This window comes from Callospermophilus lateralis, chromosome 4 (genome assembly GCF_048772815.1).
Source record: "Callospermophilus lateralis isolate mCalLat2 chromosome 4, mCalLat2.hap1, whole genome shotgun sequence".
Taxonomy (NCBI): Eukaryota; Metazoa; Chordata; class Mammalia; order Rodentia; family Sciuridae; genus Callospermophilus; species Callospermophilus lateralis.
The window spans coordinates 93787466-93804333 of NC_135308.1; the positions used below are offsets into that span (position 1 = coordinate 93787466).

The window sequence follows — 16868 nt, forward strand, 5'->3', positions numbered from 1 at the left end:
GAATGTGCCTATTGAGTCTTTCTTATGCTATACTTAGCTGATATTTTTGAAACATCAAGACAGAAAAGTTATTTAAATTGTGAGATACAGTGATATATAAAAGTGCAAATCAGTGTTTAAAATATGCTTCTTGGGGCTGAGGTTGTGGCTCAAGGGTACAGCACTTGCCTAGCATGTGTGAGGCACTGGGTTTGCGCCTCGGTACTACAGAAAGATAAAATATAGGTATTATGTCCACCTACAACTAAAATATATACATTTTTAAAAAAATAAATAAAATACCTGTTTTATTGTGCTTTGTGTCTCATAGGTAAAGTGCTGCTGGAGGAAAACCAGGGTATTGCTCCTGTGGTTTCCTGTCACGTGAGCCCAGGGGTGAAACCAGCAGTGGTTGGGCCCTTCAGCTCACACGTGATGGAATTTCCAAGAAAACGCAAAGGAAGCGATTCGGACCCCTCCCAGTAAGTGGAGTTTTGCTCTAACTCAATGAAATCTTTGACTCTAGGGAAAAGAGAATAAGATTGCTATTTAAATTACTATTTCTAGATACTGTATTTCACTGCATAATTGTCACCACTGCGTTAATATATAGTCATAAGTATTTCATGTATCCTAATCTGCAATAAGGACAGTTTAGTAATAAATGATTGTTAAATAATACGGGCACCATTTTTTAAAACATTTTATTGTAAATGGACAGCATACCTCTATTTTATTTGTTCACTTTTATGTGGTGCTGAGGATCGAACCCAGTGCCTCACATGTGTAAAGCAAGCGCTCTGCCACAGAGCTATAGCCCCAGCCCGGGCACCATTTTTTTAAAGTTTCACATAATGATTGTACCCTAGTTTTTTGCAAAAAAAAAAAAAAAAAAAAAAAAAGTTGGCATAAAAACTGGGAAGATTATGTCAAGAAATAAAATACATGGCAACATGATTATCCACCCAACTGCTACCTGACATTGAGTGAGATGGAACTTCTCCATCAACCCTGATGATTATTAGATACGTAGGAGGATCAACAGACCCTAAAAGATATGTAGGTACATGAGGTTAATTTGCTTAATGTTTATGGTCGCAGCTAGATACTAGCCTTCTTTATTGAAATACTAACCATGAGGAGAACATCTTCTTGCATATTTGGCTTAAAATAATAAATACCACTTACTGCCTTACTCATCATTTACATTATAACCAATGAATCCTTGGTTATCTGTGGTCAATTTAATCAGATAAAACTCTTGTTTCCATATTAGTTAAGCCATGTGGATAGGAAGGTGAATGCTGAGAATACTTACTATGTCCTTGCTTATTTTTGTCATCTACTGTGGCTTATAGCCTGAAATATTATATATATTTTAGTTCTCAGCAGACACAACATCTTTATTTTTTTATTTGTATGTGGTGCTGAGGATCAAACCCAGCGCCCCACGCATGCCAGGCAAGCACACTACAGCTTGAGCCATATCCCCAGCCCCAGCCACATCCCCAGCCCCCTGAAATATTCTTTAGTGACTTCTCTAAAGCTACAGCTATGTGATGGAAACATTAGGACAAAATAAAAGTAACAATTCATCTTAGATTGAAGCACAATAAAGTTTGCAACTCATCTTAGGCTAGTACTTACGTTGGTGTGAAAGTTGATGATCGGTCCCCACCATAAGTGAAGGGGACAGTTTCTGAGTTGGGACAAAGATGAGGACATAATGCAGCATCCCAGCTTTTTTTGATGTAGTTCTTCCCAGTATGCTTCATAATTTAGCTGTGATTCTCAAGACAGAAGAATGAATATGATTCAAATGTAAGGACCAAGCCACCTCCCAAGCCATGTATAAACGATTGGAAGATCTACTGATTTTGGTTGTCTGTTCTCTTAGCCTCTTCCATTAAGGCGATGCTCAGGAAGCGGCAGTGCACCAAGTGACAATTTGTCTACAGCTGTCGGCTGTTTTTCATTCTCAGTCAGTTGATGGTCCCCACTCACCTGAGCTAAAAGTGACTTAGTCTTTTTTTTTTTTTTTTTAATCTCTTCCCTTCATCTTTAGAATCACAAGCACTACTGTTGTTGATCACCTCAGTTGAAGTGGGAACCCTGAGTACCAGAGGTACCAGTGTTTCCTGCCACCTAGGGGCCATGTGGAGGTTTTGGGGGGTACATAGGAAAATAGAATTGGTCCCAGAGGAAAGATCACAAACTATTACTGCCAGATTGAATTTTTTTTTTTTTTTTTTTTTTTTGGCAGCAGCCAACAGTAAAGATTATTTACTTAACTGCCCACATTTTAGAAAATGAAGAACCTAGGATTCAGAAATGTCAGCATAAGGTGAATTCACTTAATGTTTATGGTCACAGCTAAATACTTGTCCTTTTTTTGATGCCAGGGATTGAACTTAGGGGCGCTTAACCACTGAGCCACATCTCTAGTCCTTTTTATTGTTTATTTTGAGACAGGGTCTCACTAGGTTGCTTACAGCCTTGCTAAGTTGCTGAGGCTGACCTTGAACCTGCGATCCTTTTGCCTCAGCCTCCCAAGCCACTGGGATTGCAGGCATGCGCCACCACACCCGGTGGTCCTTGCCTTCTTTATCACAATACTTCACCATGAGGAGAACATTACACATGGATTAGAAAGTCTGACTCTAAGTGGGGCATTTCTTCACCTCCTATCTCTCTGCTCTTGGATGGGGTCGGGTGACCTGTAGCAATCATGCTGTTTCCTGGTACATCTGGGTAGGGGGTGACCCAAGGCCTCCTTCCTTCCAGGTCAGAAATCATGACAGAAAAAGTGGTGGAAAAGCTTTCTCAGAATCCCTTTACCTATCTTCTTTCAACAAAGATAGAAATATCAGCACCCAGTGGCAGCAGGTAAGTCCTGGACTATGGTTTGACATATTCCCTGCCCTCCTAAGGGGCTGTGTGGTGTCAGTGGAGGTGTATGTCCCCCTGATGGGCTCTCTGTCCCACAGCTTCTCCATCCTGCTATAGACCTTCTTTTATCCCACCGTTTTCTGTGCCCTCTAAGGAAGTGATGGACTTCAAAGTACTTTATGGATTTTGTAAAATGCTGATTATACAGTGTATTTTCCAGAGGCTCGGGAAATGAGTTTCTGGACTTTTTCCAGAGATTTGGGGAAGCCAGTCAGTAAAGATGAGGTTGATTGTTATTTATGTAGCCTCAGAGTTTTTAGTTTAGTTTTTTTTTTTTTCATTTATTTCATTTTATTTTTCAGTTGTGCTGGGATCTAAATCCAGGGCCTCATGCACGCTAGACAAGTGCTCTAATAACACTGAGTCATAGCCCTAGGCCAGGGGTGTTTAATATTATTTAGAAAAGAAGAATGTATGAGAATGATCAGTCTTTCTGTGGCACTGTTGGTTTTGAATGGAGAGCTGAGTCTTTTAGAAGGATCTCTGATGAAGATTCTGTGGAATGTAGTCATTAAGTGTTCATTGAGAACCTGCTATGACACCCAGCAGAGAGGGGAGAAAAATGGGTAAGACACAGGGAACGTAGGTAAGCTGGGAAGGTGCTAATCATGCTATTCATCCTAACTGTTGTAGTAGGCACCTGGGGTGTGTGGCAACAGAGAAAGCTGGCCTTTTGAGGCAGATTGAGATCAGGCATGAGGACAGCCTCCTGGAGAAGTTTGAGAAGCTGTTTTAAATGAAGAGTAGAAATGAGCCTACAGAGCAGGAGTGGAGAAGGCATTTTAGGTAGAAGGAACAACAGTGCAGAAGTACAAGGCATCAAGTAGCATGTGGATGAGCAGAAACAGGTGGTTTTCAGAGAGGAGAGGAGGGTGCACACAGGTGGGTGAGCGATGAGATTTGAGGGATGAACAGGCATGAGGTCAGGAAGGGCAGCTGAACTCAAGAACCTCAAAGTTACCTTGAATGCGAAGTTCTTCAGGAGACTGAAGAGTTCTAAGCCTGAGACAAACCGGATCAGATTTACGTTTTTTAAAAAATTGCTTGCCTCTGCCCTTCCCAACCCGCACCCTACTTTTTTGTGTATCATAAAATTTTTCATCGGCATCAGTTAACAGTCACAGCGTTGTGAACCATAAACTACTGTTCAGTCCCCAAACTTTTCATCACCTCAAACAGAAACTGAACCAACTAACAGCAAGTCCCTGTCCCTCCCTTCCTCCCAGGCCCAGCTTTCCGGCTCTATAAATTGGCCTATTTTTACGTATTTCACACCTGAAATTAAGTGATATCTGTCCTTGGATGTCTGGCTTATTTCACTTATTGTAATGTCTTCAGGGTTTGCCCAGGTTGTCACGTGTACCAGAATTTCATTTCCCTATAGAGCTGGATAATAATCCATCGTATGTATGTACTAACACATTTTATTTATCCATTCATCTGTTCAGGGACACTTGGATTATTTCCACTTGGGGACTCTTGTGAACAGTGCTGCTGTGAACAAAAGTGCCAGTTTGAGTTCCTGCTTTTAGTTCTTTGAGGTCTACAGCTGGAACTGAGGTGTTGGGTCATATGGTAGTTCCATTTGTATACTTGCTTCATTTTTAGGGAAGTGCTAAGCCATTTTCCACAGTGGCTGTATAATTTTGCATCCCCACCAGCAGTGTACAAGTATTCCAATATCTTCGCATCCTCATTGATACTTAGTATTTTCATTTTTTTTTTTTTTAATTATAGGCATCCCAGTAGGTGTGAAGTGTATAGACTTACATTCTCAAAGAATCACTCAGGAATAGCATGGAGGTTCGGTGGAAGGAGGAAAACGAGCAGGCAGAGAGAACAGGTCAAGAAGAAGCTTTTGCTACAAATTAGGTTTTCTGAACATTAGTCTAAGAGAGTGGCCCTGCAGAGGAAAGACATTGAAGGAAGGGACTGAGACATATTTGCAAGACTGAATCTCTGAGGCCTTGTGGCTGTTGCTTGGCGAGAGGGAATATGAAAAGTATCCATGCTTTCTGATTTGAGCTCCTTGATGGAAAGTGGGATTTTCATTTACCAAGACTGAGGGGAAAGGAGCTCAGTTTTGGACACACTGAGAATGGAGTATTTATGGAACCTTCAGGTAAGCAGTTAGACATGAAGATCTGGAACTCAGGGGTGAGGCTGGACTTGGAGATAAGATTCAGACATCAATATTGTACAAGAAATAATGAAGTGTCAGGCATGGATCACATCACTGGGAGAAGTTTGTGGAGTGGAAGAGCAGGGGGTGAGAATTTACCCCTAAAGACAGTGAAGGGAGGAAAAGAGCATACCCCAAACATGAAGAGGTGTGGTTCTGAGTGGGGGTGGAGTTGCAGGAGCCAAAGAAACACATTTGAAGAAGAGGGACACATGAAAAGTGGCAAATCTGGAGCATATTTTGATATTGCTTCTGACTTCATTTGCTTTGGTAGAATGCCTACATTTTATTCAAATGTAGTGAAAGTAGTTTTCAAGGAGTCCTTGCAACTGTGTTTTAAAATAATTGCATTACTATTGTTAAGATGCCAAGAAAATGCATTCAAGTAGTGAGAACGTTATTACTAACAGAAAGCTTGTTAAAAGACATTTGTGAAAAATTATGACTGTAGACCTATTGCCAGCCTGAAAAAATACACAAACTCACTAATTATCTAGGTTTGTGCTGCAAACAAATGGATTGTTCAGGCTCTTGCCTTTGTCCTGTTCTGCCAGAGACCATTAGATAAAAGTATATTTGGATTTCATGATTGGAGTATATTTGAACTTTGCTAAGGAGATGAGTTCACTCGGTGGGTTCATTTGCTAAAACCCTGATAATCAAAGCAAAAGCACGATTCTAAAAAGCTGAAGTTTACCTTTTGAAATTGAAGTTCTATATATGTATATTAATTCCAGACCATTAGGAAGAAGATCATTCACCTGTATAATTACTTTCTGTTTTATTCATTTAATAAATGAATAAAAGAGAGAAACAGGGAAGGAAGCTGACTTAGTTTGACCCTCTCTTTGGCTTCAGAGAAGCTGTTTGAATTTTATGTGTAGTAACCGCAGTGCAGACTGACAGTGTTGAGAGAAATGGCGAGTATCCTGGAAGCGACTTCACAGTGAACTTCACTTGGCTGCTTGTAGTTGCAGGACCTTGATTAGCAACTACAGCTTCAGCCTTGGTTCCTTCATCTGTAAAATGGGGATAGTGATAACTGCACTGTGTTATGAAAATCAAGTAACATGTGAAAATGTGTTTTAAAAACAGTTCTTTAATTAAAAGTGAGTAGGAGAAGTAACACTTGAATAAGCTTAACAGTCTTTTTTTTTTTTTTTTTCAATACTGGGGATTAAACCTGGGCCTCTCACGTGCTAGGCAAGTCTACCTCTGAGCCCTAGGCCCAGCCCTTCAGTGATACTTTTTATTTGGAATATTCATAAGCATCTCTTCTTAAATGTGATTAAATTTCCTATAAAGAGCATTCTAAGAAGAAAAACATTAAAATTTAAATAAAAGAGTTCAAGTAAATAAAATAGTTCAGAGATAGGCCAGACTTTTTTCAAAGCCTGGAAAATGATCATTGTTAAATCTTTCAAGAGGGAAGTTGTCTAAGGTGAATCAGAAACATTCAAACAGCTCTCTATAAATTATACTTCTAGGAATTTATTTTAGGAGAATAATTAAGATGTACTCACCACAATATTAGTAGCCATATCATTTATAATGTCGAAAATACTAGAATATTGATATATCCAACACTAGAAAATGATTAAGCAAATTATGGTATAGCTAATCAGTGGGCCACTATTAATTATTTTGAATCATGTTCCCTAAGAATATTTAAAACTCTAGGAAAATGTTCATTTTATAAAGTGAAAAAAGACAAGATTTAAAAAGTTATATACTGTGACCTGAATTTTGCTTATTATATCTGTAGAATACCCAGAAATATCTGTACAACTTCACCACACACACACATAGACTGTGGCTAAGTTAAATAATCAGAGCTGGTTTCATATATGTCTCTACATGTTTAGGAAATAGATTGGAAGAAGATAAGAAAAGCAAAATAATACATTTGGAAATGTGTGTGTGTGTGTGTGTGTGTGTGTGTGTGTAAATATATTTATTTGTTTTTATTTTTTGTACTAGGGATTGAACCCAGGGGCACTTAGCCACTGTGCCACATCCCCAGCTCTTTTTTTTTTTCTTTCCCTAATTTATTTAGAGACAGGGTTTTGCTGAGTTGCTTGGGGCCTCACTAACTTTCTGAGGCTGGCTTTGAACTTGTGATCCTCCTGCCTCAGCTTCCTGACTGAGCTGCTGGAATTATAGGCACTACACCTCATTTGAAAATGTATGTTTTTATACATACTTTTACAAATTGCTTAGCCTAAATAATTTTTTACTGTTGAGAATCACCATCAATGTATGTCACTTGATGATGCACTGGTGAGTACATTTCTGATGCCAGGGACTGTGCTAATGTGACAATTAGCACAGTTAATATTACAAGTAATCAGAGTTTCCCATTTTCATAGTATTTCTTACTATCCAGATAGATTATTAGACAAAAAAGTTATTTTTGATTGAAGGTATGACATTTTTAATGCATTTTCGGACTGTTTTAGTACAGCTGTCATAACGTTTTTGGTTAAGCCATCAATTGTTTTGCCAAAAAAAACTGTATTTTTTTTTTTTTTCAGTACTGGAGGTGGAACCCAAAGCACTTGGTCATGTAGGCAAATACCCTACCACTGAGCTGCATCCCCAGTCCTATTTCTATGAAAGTTTTATTCTTTCCCAAAATTGGTATGAGATTATTTCCAAGGAGCACATCAATTATTGTTCATTGTTCATTAACATCAGTTCGGTTTCCCTGATGGGGATGGCATTGCCTAGCAGCTTTGGTAGGAAAGCAGCTCATGTAACATAGTCTTCATTTTGGATTCTTACATGTTCAAGGTAGCATTTATAGCTAAAGATTTCATAGGAATGAGATGATCATCTTTATCTCACATTTATTTCTTTCTCAAGAATTATAAGAGAGCTGGGGCTGGGGTTGTAGCTCGGTGGTAGAGCACTTGCCTCGAATGTGTGAGGCATTGGGTTAGATTCTCAGCACCACATATAAGTAAATAAAAATAAAGGTCCATCAACAACTAAACAAAAAAGAATTATAGGAGAGATATTTCATGTAGTTTGACATTTCATCCTGTTCTTTGTAGAATGGAAGATGGTGAGCAACAAGTAAAAATGAAGTCCTTCAGGTACATTGAATTGTAAGATGGTACATGGTAGGTGGAAGAGGTCACACACACACACACACACACACACACACACACCTTTAGCTAAACTAAAAACAATTTAAAGTTAGAATTCATTCATGAATTTCAGGTTTGCCTCACTTGATATGCTCTGAGAGCAATGTTATCAGTGACTTGTTACCTTTCTATCTACATGAATAACATTTTGACTTTTGTGCCTTTAAATTTCTCTTAGAGGAGCTATTTATTAAAAACAATGATTAGTTTCTTTAAGTATTGGAGAACAACAGATTCATGCTTTGAACAAATCAAAATTGCATCTGAGAAGCATCTGATGTTAGAAATCTTTCATCATAAACTCTTTGTCATTCATTTCCACATATTTTTTTCTTTCTTTCTTTTTTTTTTTTTTTTAGGTACCCAGGATTGAACCAGGGGTGCTTAATCAATGAGCCACATCCTTGGGCCTTTTTTGTATTTAATTTTGAGATAGTGTCTCCCTGAGTTGCATAGGGCCCCACCAAGTTGCTGAGGCTGGTTTTGAACTTGCTATCCTCCTTCCTCAGCCTCCTGAGCTGCTGGGATTATAGGTGTGTGCCACTGCGCCCAACTTCACATATTCTTTAAATAATAACAGAATTGTTTTCTACATCTGGCAAAAGTGTCCGGATCTGACTTTTGCGTTTTCTGTATTTATTCTGTCTTCTGAGTCGATTCTATAAAACACTTGCATAGTTCTAAGTAGCCATTGCTTTACTTAGAATTGAGGGCTGATAAATTATCAGTAAAAGAACCAACCTCTTGATAAGTATGCCTTTCCTTAATAAACCCCCCAGAAATATTTTCAGGTGCAGCTCCTTCAAGTAAACTACCATATTCAAAACTGGTAATTTCGCCTCCCTCAGAGTTTCCGAGCTCCTGCCATCGCTGTTCTTCGCTCTCCACGGTGGCCCACCTTGTGCCCACCTTGCACTCATCTCCCTCTGGGCCACTGATGCTGCCCATGCTGATGGGTACTTCTGGGAGAAACCAGGGATCATTTTCACAAGAGAATAGCTATGACATTCTTTTTTTAAAAAAATTTCTTTTAGTTGTAGATGGACACAATACCTTTATTTTATTTTTTTTAATGTGCTGAGAATCGAACCCAGGGTCTCGAATGTGCGAGGCGAGTGCTCAACTGCTGAGCCACAACCCCAGCCGCAGCTGTGACATTCTTTAAATCAGAAAATCTTTTTTTTTAATATTTATTAAAAATTTTTAATATTTATTTTTTAGGTGGACACAATATCTTTATTTCATTTTTATGTGGTGTTGAGGATCAAACCCAGTGCCCCGCGCATCAGATAAGAGTGCTATCGCTTGAGCCACATCCCCAGCCCTAAATCAGAAAATCTTAATCTAAAAGTTGCTCATAATTAGATCAAAGAAAGAATAAATAACTAAATTTTGTGTAAATGAAATTTGAATTCCATCCAGTTCACCCCCAAAGTACCTATTTTGTCTCCAGAATGGCGTTGCTAAGGGAGAGTGGCTGGGTGGTGGCAATGTCAGCATTGGCAGTCTCTGTCACAGTCTCCCACAGTCCCCCAACCCCTGGCAATCTGGAAAAATTACATTTTCCCATTTGATTAAAAGTCTCTGTAAAAACAGATCAGGGAAAGCCTTTCACTTTTCCTCTTTCCCATCAAATTGCTCCCCCCTCCCCAAATCTTCCTTCTTTTTTCTTCCTTCCTTCCTTCTTTCCTTCCTCTTATTTCTTTTCATGGTAGATGAACACAGTACCTTTATTTATTTATTTTTATGTGGTGCTGAGGATCAGACCCAGTTCTTTACACATACTAGGCAATTGCTCCACCGCTGAGCCCCAGGCCAGCCCCTCTCCAAATTCTTCATACATGGTATTTTCAGAGTTACCACAATCTGAGTGTTGTAGGAGAAACAGACAAATGTTTAGAGCACAATATTGGAAATAAAACAGCATAATTCTTGAAATCTAAGATCTACATTTTATCTTGTTACATTTTATCATCTGGGGAAATGTCTTATCATCTGTGACATATTCCTGATAATTGAGGGTATTTTTCTTTCCTTGTGAGTATATTTTACAATTGATGGTGTTTAAGATGGGATGAATTGTGATGGTGGTGTTTAAGGCACTGAGGTGGACAAGAAAGGGGAATGATTGGTCAGGGAGTCGTCAGAGAAAGCTTTCCAGAAGAATGAGTGAATTTGGTTTTGAAAATAGAATAGGATTTTTTTAGGCAAGGAAAAGACATTCCAAGCCTGGTGAAGAGTGAGGCGTGGAAGAGGTGTGTGACGTTGTGACAAGTGTTTTGGGCATTGCTGCCACATGATGTTTGGAGCTGTGAGGAAAAGATGTGCAAAGATGGAACTGGAGAGGAAGGCATGAGCCAGGTTGTGAAGAATCTCAAAGTGGAACCAGGGAGCTTGGCTCTTCCTCTGGGGCACTGCAGATGGGCTTAGAGAATTAGGAAGGTGATTTCTGGAAGATGTGTGTAATGGGCTAGAAGAGGAAAACACTGGAAAAAGGAACTCTAAAAGGCTTTGGGGGCCATGCAAAGAACCTAAAGGAAGGCAGTAACAGAGGGGCTGCTCTGGGGATGGAACCCAGGACCTTGAGCATGCTAGCAAAGTGCTCTACCACTGAGCTACATCCCCAGCCAGAGAAACAGGAATTTTATGAGTGCTTTTCCTGCTCCCACAGCTCTTTCCTTTTCCCTAAATGGCACCTGCAGGGCCAGAGTTGAGCAGAAGAGCACCGGAGCTCGCCTGGCTCATGGTGCTCCAGGGAGTGCCTCTGGGGTGCCTCTGGGTCTCCTGAATGGTGATATAAAGAAGGTTCTCTCTCCCTCTTAGAGAAGCTCATAGCCAAACCGAAAAGCGGAGAAGAGATAAAATGAACAACTTGATTGAAGAACTGTCTGCCATGATCCCTCAGTGCAATCCTGTGGCCCGTAAACTGGACAAACTCACAGTTTTAAGAATGGCTGTCCAGCACCTGAAGTCTGTAAAAGGTGAGTTTGAGAGGAGCTTCCCCCAGAAGCTTCTGGTGTCTCTGGTTGGTTGGTTTTGTTACTGACTATTGAGATTCTATTCCCATGTGTCTTCCCCCTTTATAGGCATTGTCTGTCCTCAGTCTGTATGTGGCGAGAATATTATATTGAAAGTCAGAAAACTTGGTTCTGATGAAAGCTTTATCTCAAGCTTACAGCGTGAACTCAGAGTCTTTATATTCTGCTTGCTTTCCTGTGTGCAATATGAAGAGAATATTACTTGCCCTTCATCTCTCTCAATACTTAAGAAGTTCTGAGGAGCAGTATTAATTATAAAGGCATCGGGAAGTTTCTATTTGAAAAGAGTCTCCTTGAATTCAATTTCTCTTAAAATGTCATTCAGATTTGTCAGTAATACTTTAAAATACATCACACCTTACCAGTCTCAGGTATCCTCCCACGTACCAAGTCCTTTGTCCTTGCCTTTTGGTGTGTGTGTACTTGTGTCTGACACTAGCAGTCCCCCAAGTTCAGTCTAACTTTTAAATTGAAGCATAATAAATGCATATGTGTCTACATTATAGCAGAAACCATACCTGGTTTAGGAATAACTCCAGTCTAATTTGAGGGGCTGGGTAATGAAGTAGAAAATTGAGTTTTAGATTATTGTAATATTTTTGATACAAACTTGGGTTGAGAAAACAAGACCTGGCAGAGTAGCAAGCTGAAGACCACAGAGGAGACTCTGAAGATTTGTAAAGATCTAAAAGATGATGGCAAAATTTGGCTCAAAATGTATAAAAAAGGAATGAACAAAGGTTGACCAAGGGGCTTAGTCTAGATCTCTGTCCTACACTGCACGCCATCTTTTTCAGAGAACATCTATTTCAGGGAAAAGGAAATTACATGGACCTCCTTCAGAGACTTTGCCAGGTCCAGTTGAAGCAACTTAGAGGACAGCAGTATTACTCCTGAGGCTGCTTCCTTTTGGGAGCGTGATTGGAAATCTTACTTTCATAATAGTCTGTTGTGCAGTAAAGTTCTCTTTTGCCCACAAGTGGACTTGCAAAAAGTGTATGCAACATTTCCCTTGAATCTTGTAGCAATGAAAATTTGCAGGCTCAACGGAGGTCATTTGATTGCAGCCTTGAAATTACTCATGTATTTTCACGTTAGTCCTGAGAAAGGAGAACCTAAGCTAGGGATCAGCCAACGAATTGAACTATATGCCTGCTCTGTGCTAGGGTTTAAAAATGAATGAGTCAAGGTTCTGCCCTCTGTGGGTTCATGGCCAGTCAAGGGGGACAGACTGATGGCAAAATCATTAAAACCTGCTGTGGTAAATGTCCCAGCCGAGGTCTGAGTGTAGCTTGGGAGCCATGGGAGCTTGGCGGGGAGGAGGCACTCTCTAAATCCATGGGGGATTCCTTGCAGCAGAGTGTCAATTTTTGCCTTCAGTCCTTCTGAGCTGAAGTGAGTGGTCAGGTGCTCGTCCATACAGCCTCACCAGGTCCTTCAGTCAGTGCTGCTCCCCCTTACATGAGATGACATAGGCCATCGGATCTGCATCCAGTGCACTTGGTAGAGTATACCAGGCTTGCTCTGCGGAAGTGTAGGAGCTGGGTTTTCAAGGGCTGCACGTGAACCATGTGTCTTGGTCCATACCATAATTACTTTAAAGGCAGACCATTGTTTAAATATTTTTTTTCCCCACTACACTCTTCACTAAATGGGTGGGGGACCAGTGTAACCTGCTGCTACTCCCCACCTATTGTAGAATACAGTTGATAACTGGAAAAATAATCAAGGGCTTAGATGACATGAAAATGTTAGCACTTCTGTAAAACTGTCATAACTGCTTATTCTTAAATTCTGACCTCATCTCCCCGCGGTTTGCTGATGCCTGTGGTCTGCAGACCACGTCTGGAGAGGCCCAGCTCTGCAGCGTGTGCTTCCAGAGAGCCTGTGAGCATCCTGTGTCTGCAGTCTGTTTGCCAGTGGTGGCAGAGTGGAGTGGTTCATGTGTGTAGGCCCTGGTGGCAAACTTCCTAATCCAGACTCCTTGAATTTCATAACTGTGATTTCCACAAGCCATTTGACATTCTAATACTCAATTTCCATGTGTCTAGAATGGGGATGATGCATCTGCCTTTGGGGTCGTTTTTTAAGAGTAAAGAATTAGGGGCTGAGGTTGTGGCTCAGTAGTAGAGTGCTTGCCTGGTATGTGTGAGGCTTGGGGTTCGATTCGCAGCACCAAACATATACATAAATAAATTAATTAAATAAATAAAAGTCCACCAAGAACTAAAAAAATATTTTTGAAAAAGTAAACAAATTAATACATATGAATTGCTAGCATAGTTTTCTAATGGGGAAGGTGGTAGTAAGAGTGTTGGTAATTGTCATTTGGGGTCACTTTGAGTTCTGCCACCCATAACCAACATTGTGGGAAAGTGAAGCAGTCATGCTGCCTTGTCGTTTTTGCTGTTGGAATTCTGAAAGCAGGTGGGTTAGAGCTCGTGGCTCTATCTAATATCTCAGCATCTGTGGTGTTGGCTAACCTGCTGTAGCCTCAGCCCTACCTGCTCTGCCCTCCTTTCTCTTCAACATGTGCTTCCTCCCCAGCGTGCAGGACGCTCATTTTGGGATTTTCACTGACAGGCTTTCCCTAACTTGCTTCTGCTGTATGTGCTCTGCCAATCTTGCTTCAAGCCAGACCTAGAAATGTCCCCGCTGTGTTCACAATCTCTCCACTGCTGTACCCTGGCCCTGAACCCTGTCTGAGTGTCTTTCAGTTCTTTCTCAACTCCCTCCTGCTACAGTCCACCAGGTGCTGTGTCGTAATAACAAAGGAGAAATCATTCAGGGGAATTCTTTGAGGCCTATGATGCTTGTTCTTTTGGACAGAGGAGATTTTCCTTTGCTTATGCTGGGCTTTTCGGGATGCTACTAGTCTGGGAAAATGTAACCCACTCACCATGAAGTGCTTTTGGTTTTCTGTCCCCTGTCATTTAGTTATCAGTGAGTGTGGGCTGCAGGTCTATTCAAGGGTCAATTTGTGGTTAAAATGTCTTGGGGTGTTATCCCCACCTAACTCTTTCAAAGGGAGTTGGGGAAAGTGGATTTGCTTCTCCATCACAATTGCCCTGGGGATCTTGCACTTTGGTTCTATGGCTCAGCCTTTGCGCCCCCTTGTGACCACAAAGGGCTATCACATGTCGGGGTTGGATGCTCTCAACACGGGTAGTTTGGGTTCTTGCTGGTCTCTGGTCAAACTTTTACCCAGGTTTTGGTCCTTCTCTTTGTTTCCAATGTTTCATTTGCTTTAGAGGCTTTAATTTCAATATAATGATCTCTGAGTTAGGGGTTCAAAATGAATTATTTCATTTGTATTTTACATAGTTTTTGTATATTATTAAAGTCTCCATGTAATCTTTGAAGGAGTTTTTTTAGTTGAAAATACTACAAATCCATAAAATTTGTTTACATTTCCAGGCTTTCCCCATCCAGGGGAATTCTTATGGAGTTTTAATAAGTTAAGAAATTATCAAATTAACTCTTCTGTATTCTTGAATATTGTTGCACATGCATTTTATAAAGCTTTTTAAAGCTTTTATTATTTGTGAATTTGAATACAAAGGAATGAGTAGTTCCAAGGATTTACAACCCCAAAGCAAGGTTTTTAATCTAGTAATAATGGAAGAAGAGAAAGTTTACAGAAGAGAAAATGCTCCCCCGCCATCCTCCTCCTCAGTAGCGCCAGCATCCTTGCTAGGGCTCACTGAGAACTTACCTCATTTCCCTCTCCACTCTATTTTCAATAATTTCTTGGTCTGTTTATTTTTAGGCATGACAAATTCTTACTTAGGAGATCACTATAGACCTTCATTTATTCAGGATAATGAACTCAGGCACCTAATCCTTAAGGTAAGTGAAGGGATATATGTCTAAGTTGTATTTGTCCCTTCATTTCTGAGTGGGAGGCAGATTTTCTTTGCTTCTGTTCAAACACACAGAATACAGAATGTGTATCCTACCACATTTCTTCTAATATAGAAATTGAAGACAGAAATTGGCGTGCCTCATTAGTGAAGGAGAGATGAAGGATGGGCCCTGTCGCCTGTCTGGAACGTGAACTCCTTACACGTCCCCACTATTGTCACCTCTTCAGAGCTTTCTAACTAGTGTCCTGTTCCTCAGGATCTTGTTCTCTGATCATTAACAGTCACTGCTTGCAGAATGGGTTGTTAGTCTATGCATTTCTGTCCTCATTCTTCCATATGTGTGAGGATTCAGAGTCACCATTTGGAGGTTTGCCATGGAAGATGTGACATGTGATTGGCTTATCCTGGGCAGATGATAAGTGTCTTGGTCATCTGCTATGACATGAGCTTCAAGCTGTACTCTTGTTAAACAGTCTTCAAATATGTTTTCATGATTTTCTTTATTTTTCGTTAAGGTTTTTTAATTTTGCTTTCGGTGCTAGAGATTGGACCCAGAGCCTCGTACATGCTGGGCAAGTGCTCTACTATCCCCAGCCCTTAGATTTTGTTGTTCTTGTTTGTTTTTTTATGAAGTTATTCTTTTCTTTAAACCATGAAATGTAAATAGAGTATTCCTAACATGAATAAATAGGAATTTTTGCAGATAACAAAATAATAATTTTTAAACATAGGGAAATGTATTTCTGGGAAGCTTTCTCACAAATCTTTGTATTTTTTTTTCAGTCATAACTTCATACATATAACTGTGGATCCCACCCCCCTTCCCCCGAATATTTCTGCCTAATTCACCTCACTCGTTTCCAACTGGTAAAAAATAAGTTCAAGGAATGCCAAGTAGGAGTGCCAGACTCCTGTTCTGTGTTTGTTCATCTCCATTTCCCTATTGGCTGCATCACAGGGGAATTTGTCGGGTAGATATCATGGGAGATGAGGATATGTTAGAATTTTTAGTCTGTTTTTGAATGAGTGGTCGCATTATTCAGAATGTATGTGAAAGTGTCGTGAACGTGTCCAGTGACGCATGTCCAACCTTTCCTGACCTGCGCAATGCCCTCACCTTGGCACACCCTCCATCCTCACTATGGGTGGGGTTTTTTTTTTTTTGATGACTAGACTTCCTGTATGTAGGAGAGTAGAATTTGATCAAGGTAATTTTTATATTAGAAAATATCTGAACTGAACGTTCCACAGCTAAAGCTTCCATGTCAAAAACATAAGCTAGGATTCAGTTTGATCATCTATCAATCTTTACATCTTAATAAATTTTCTTGGGCTGGGGCTGGGGCTCAGTGATAGAGTGCTTGCCTAGCACATGTGAGGCCCTGGGTTCAATTCTCAGCACCGCATATAAATAAATAAAATAACGCTCTATTGAAAACTAAAAGAAATATTTTTTTTAAAAATTCTTAAAATTGATTTTTACCATCTCGCTAAGCACTCTTGATTTTATTGCCACATATTTTCCTTAACATCTGAACTAATGTAAGACATAAGATATTTTACACTTTATTGTGTTTTTTTTTTTTTTTTAAATCCTAGACTGCAGAAGGCTTCCTGTTTGTGGTTGGATGTGAAAGAGGAAAAATTCTCTTCGTTTCTAAGTCAGTCTCCAAAGTACTTAATTATGATCAGGTATCGAAAA

At 40.0% G+C, this 16868-nt stretch overlaps 1 protein-coding gene across 3 annotated transcripts in view; it reads left to right on the plus strand.

Moving 5' to 3' along the window:
- Positions 1-398: 398 nt before the first annotated feature.
- Positions 399-16868, plus strand: part of Bmal2 (basic helix-loop-helix ARNT like 2) — a 43780-nt gene continuing 27310 nt past the window's right edge. Inside the window, exons 1-5 of one of the 3 annotated variants that reach the window (XM_077109234.1) lie at positions 399-461; positions 2764-2865; positions 11086-11243; positions 15070-15149; positions 16766-16858. In XM_077109234.1, the coding sequence (XP_076965349.1) occupies positions 415-461; positions 2764-2865; positions 11086-11243; positions 15070-15149; positions 16766-16858 (480 nt within the window). In that variant the 5' untranslated portion in view covers positions 399-414. Of the gene's footprint in view, positions 462-2763; positions 2866-11085; positions 11244-15069; positions 15150-16765; positions 16859-16868 lie in introns of those variants that run through there. The other 2 variants (XM_077109236.1, XM_077109235.1) reach the window with 2 other exon arrangements.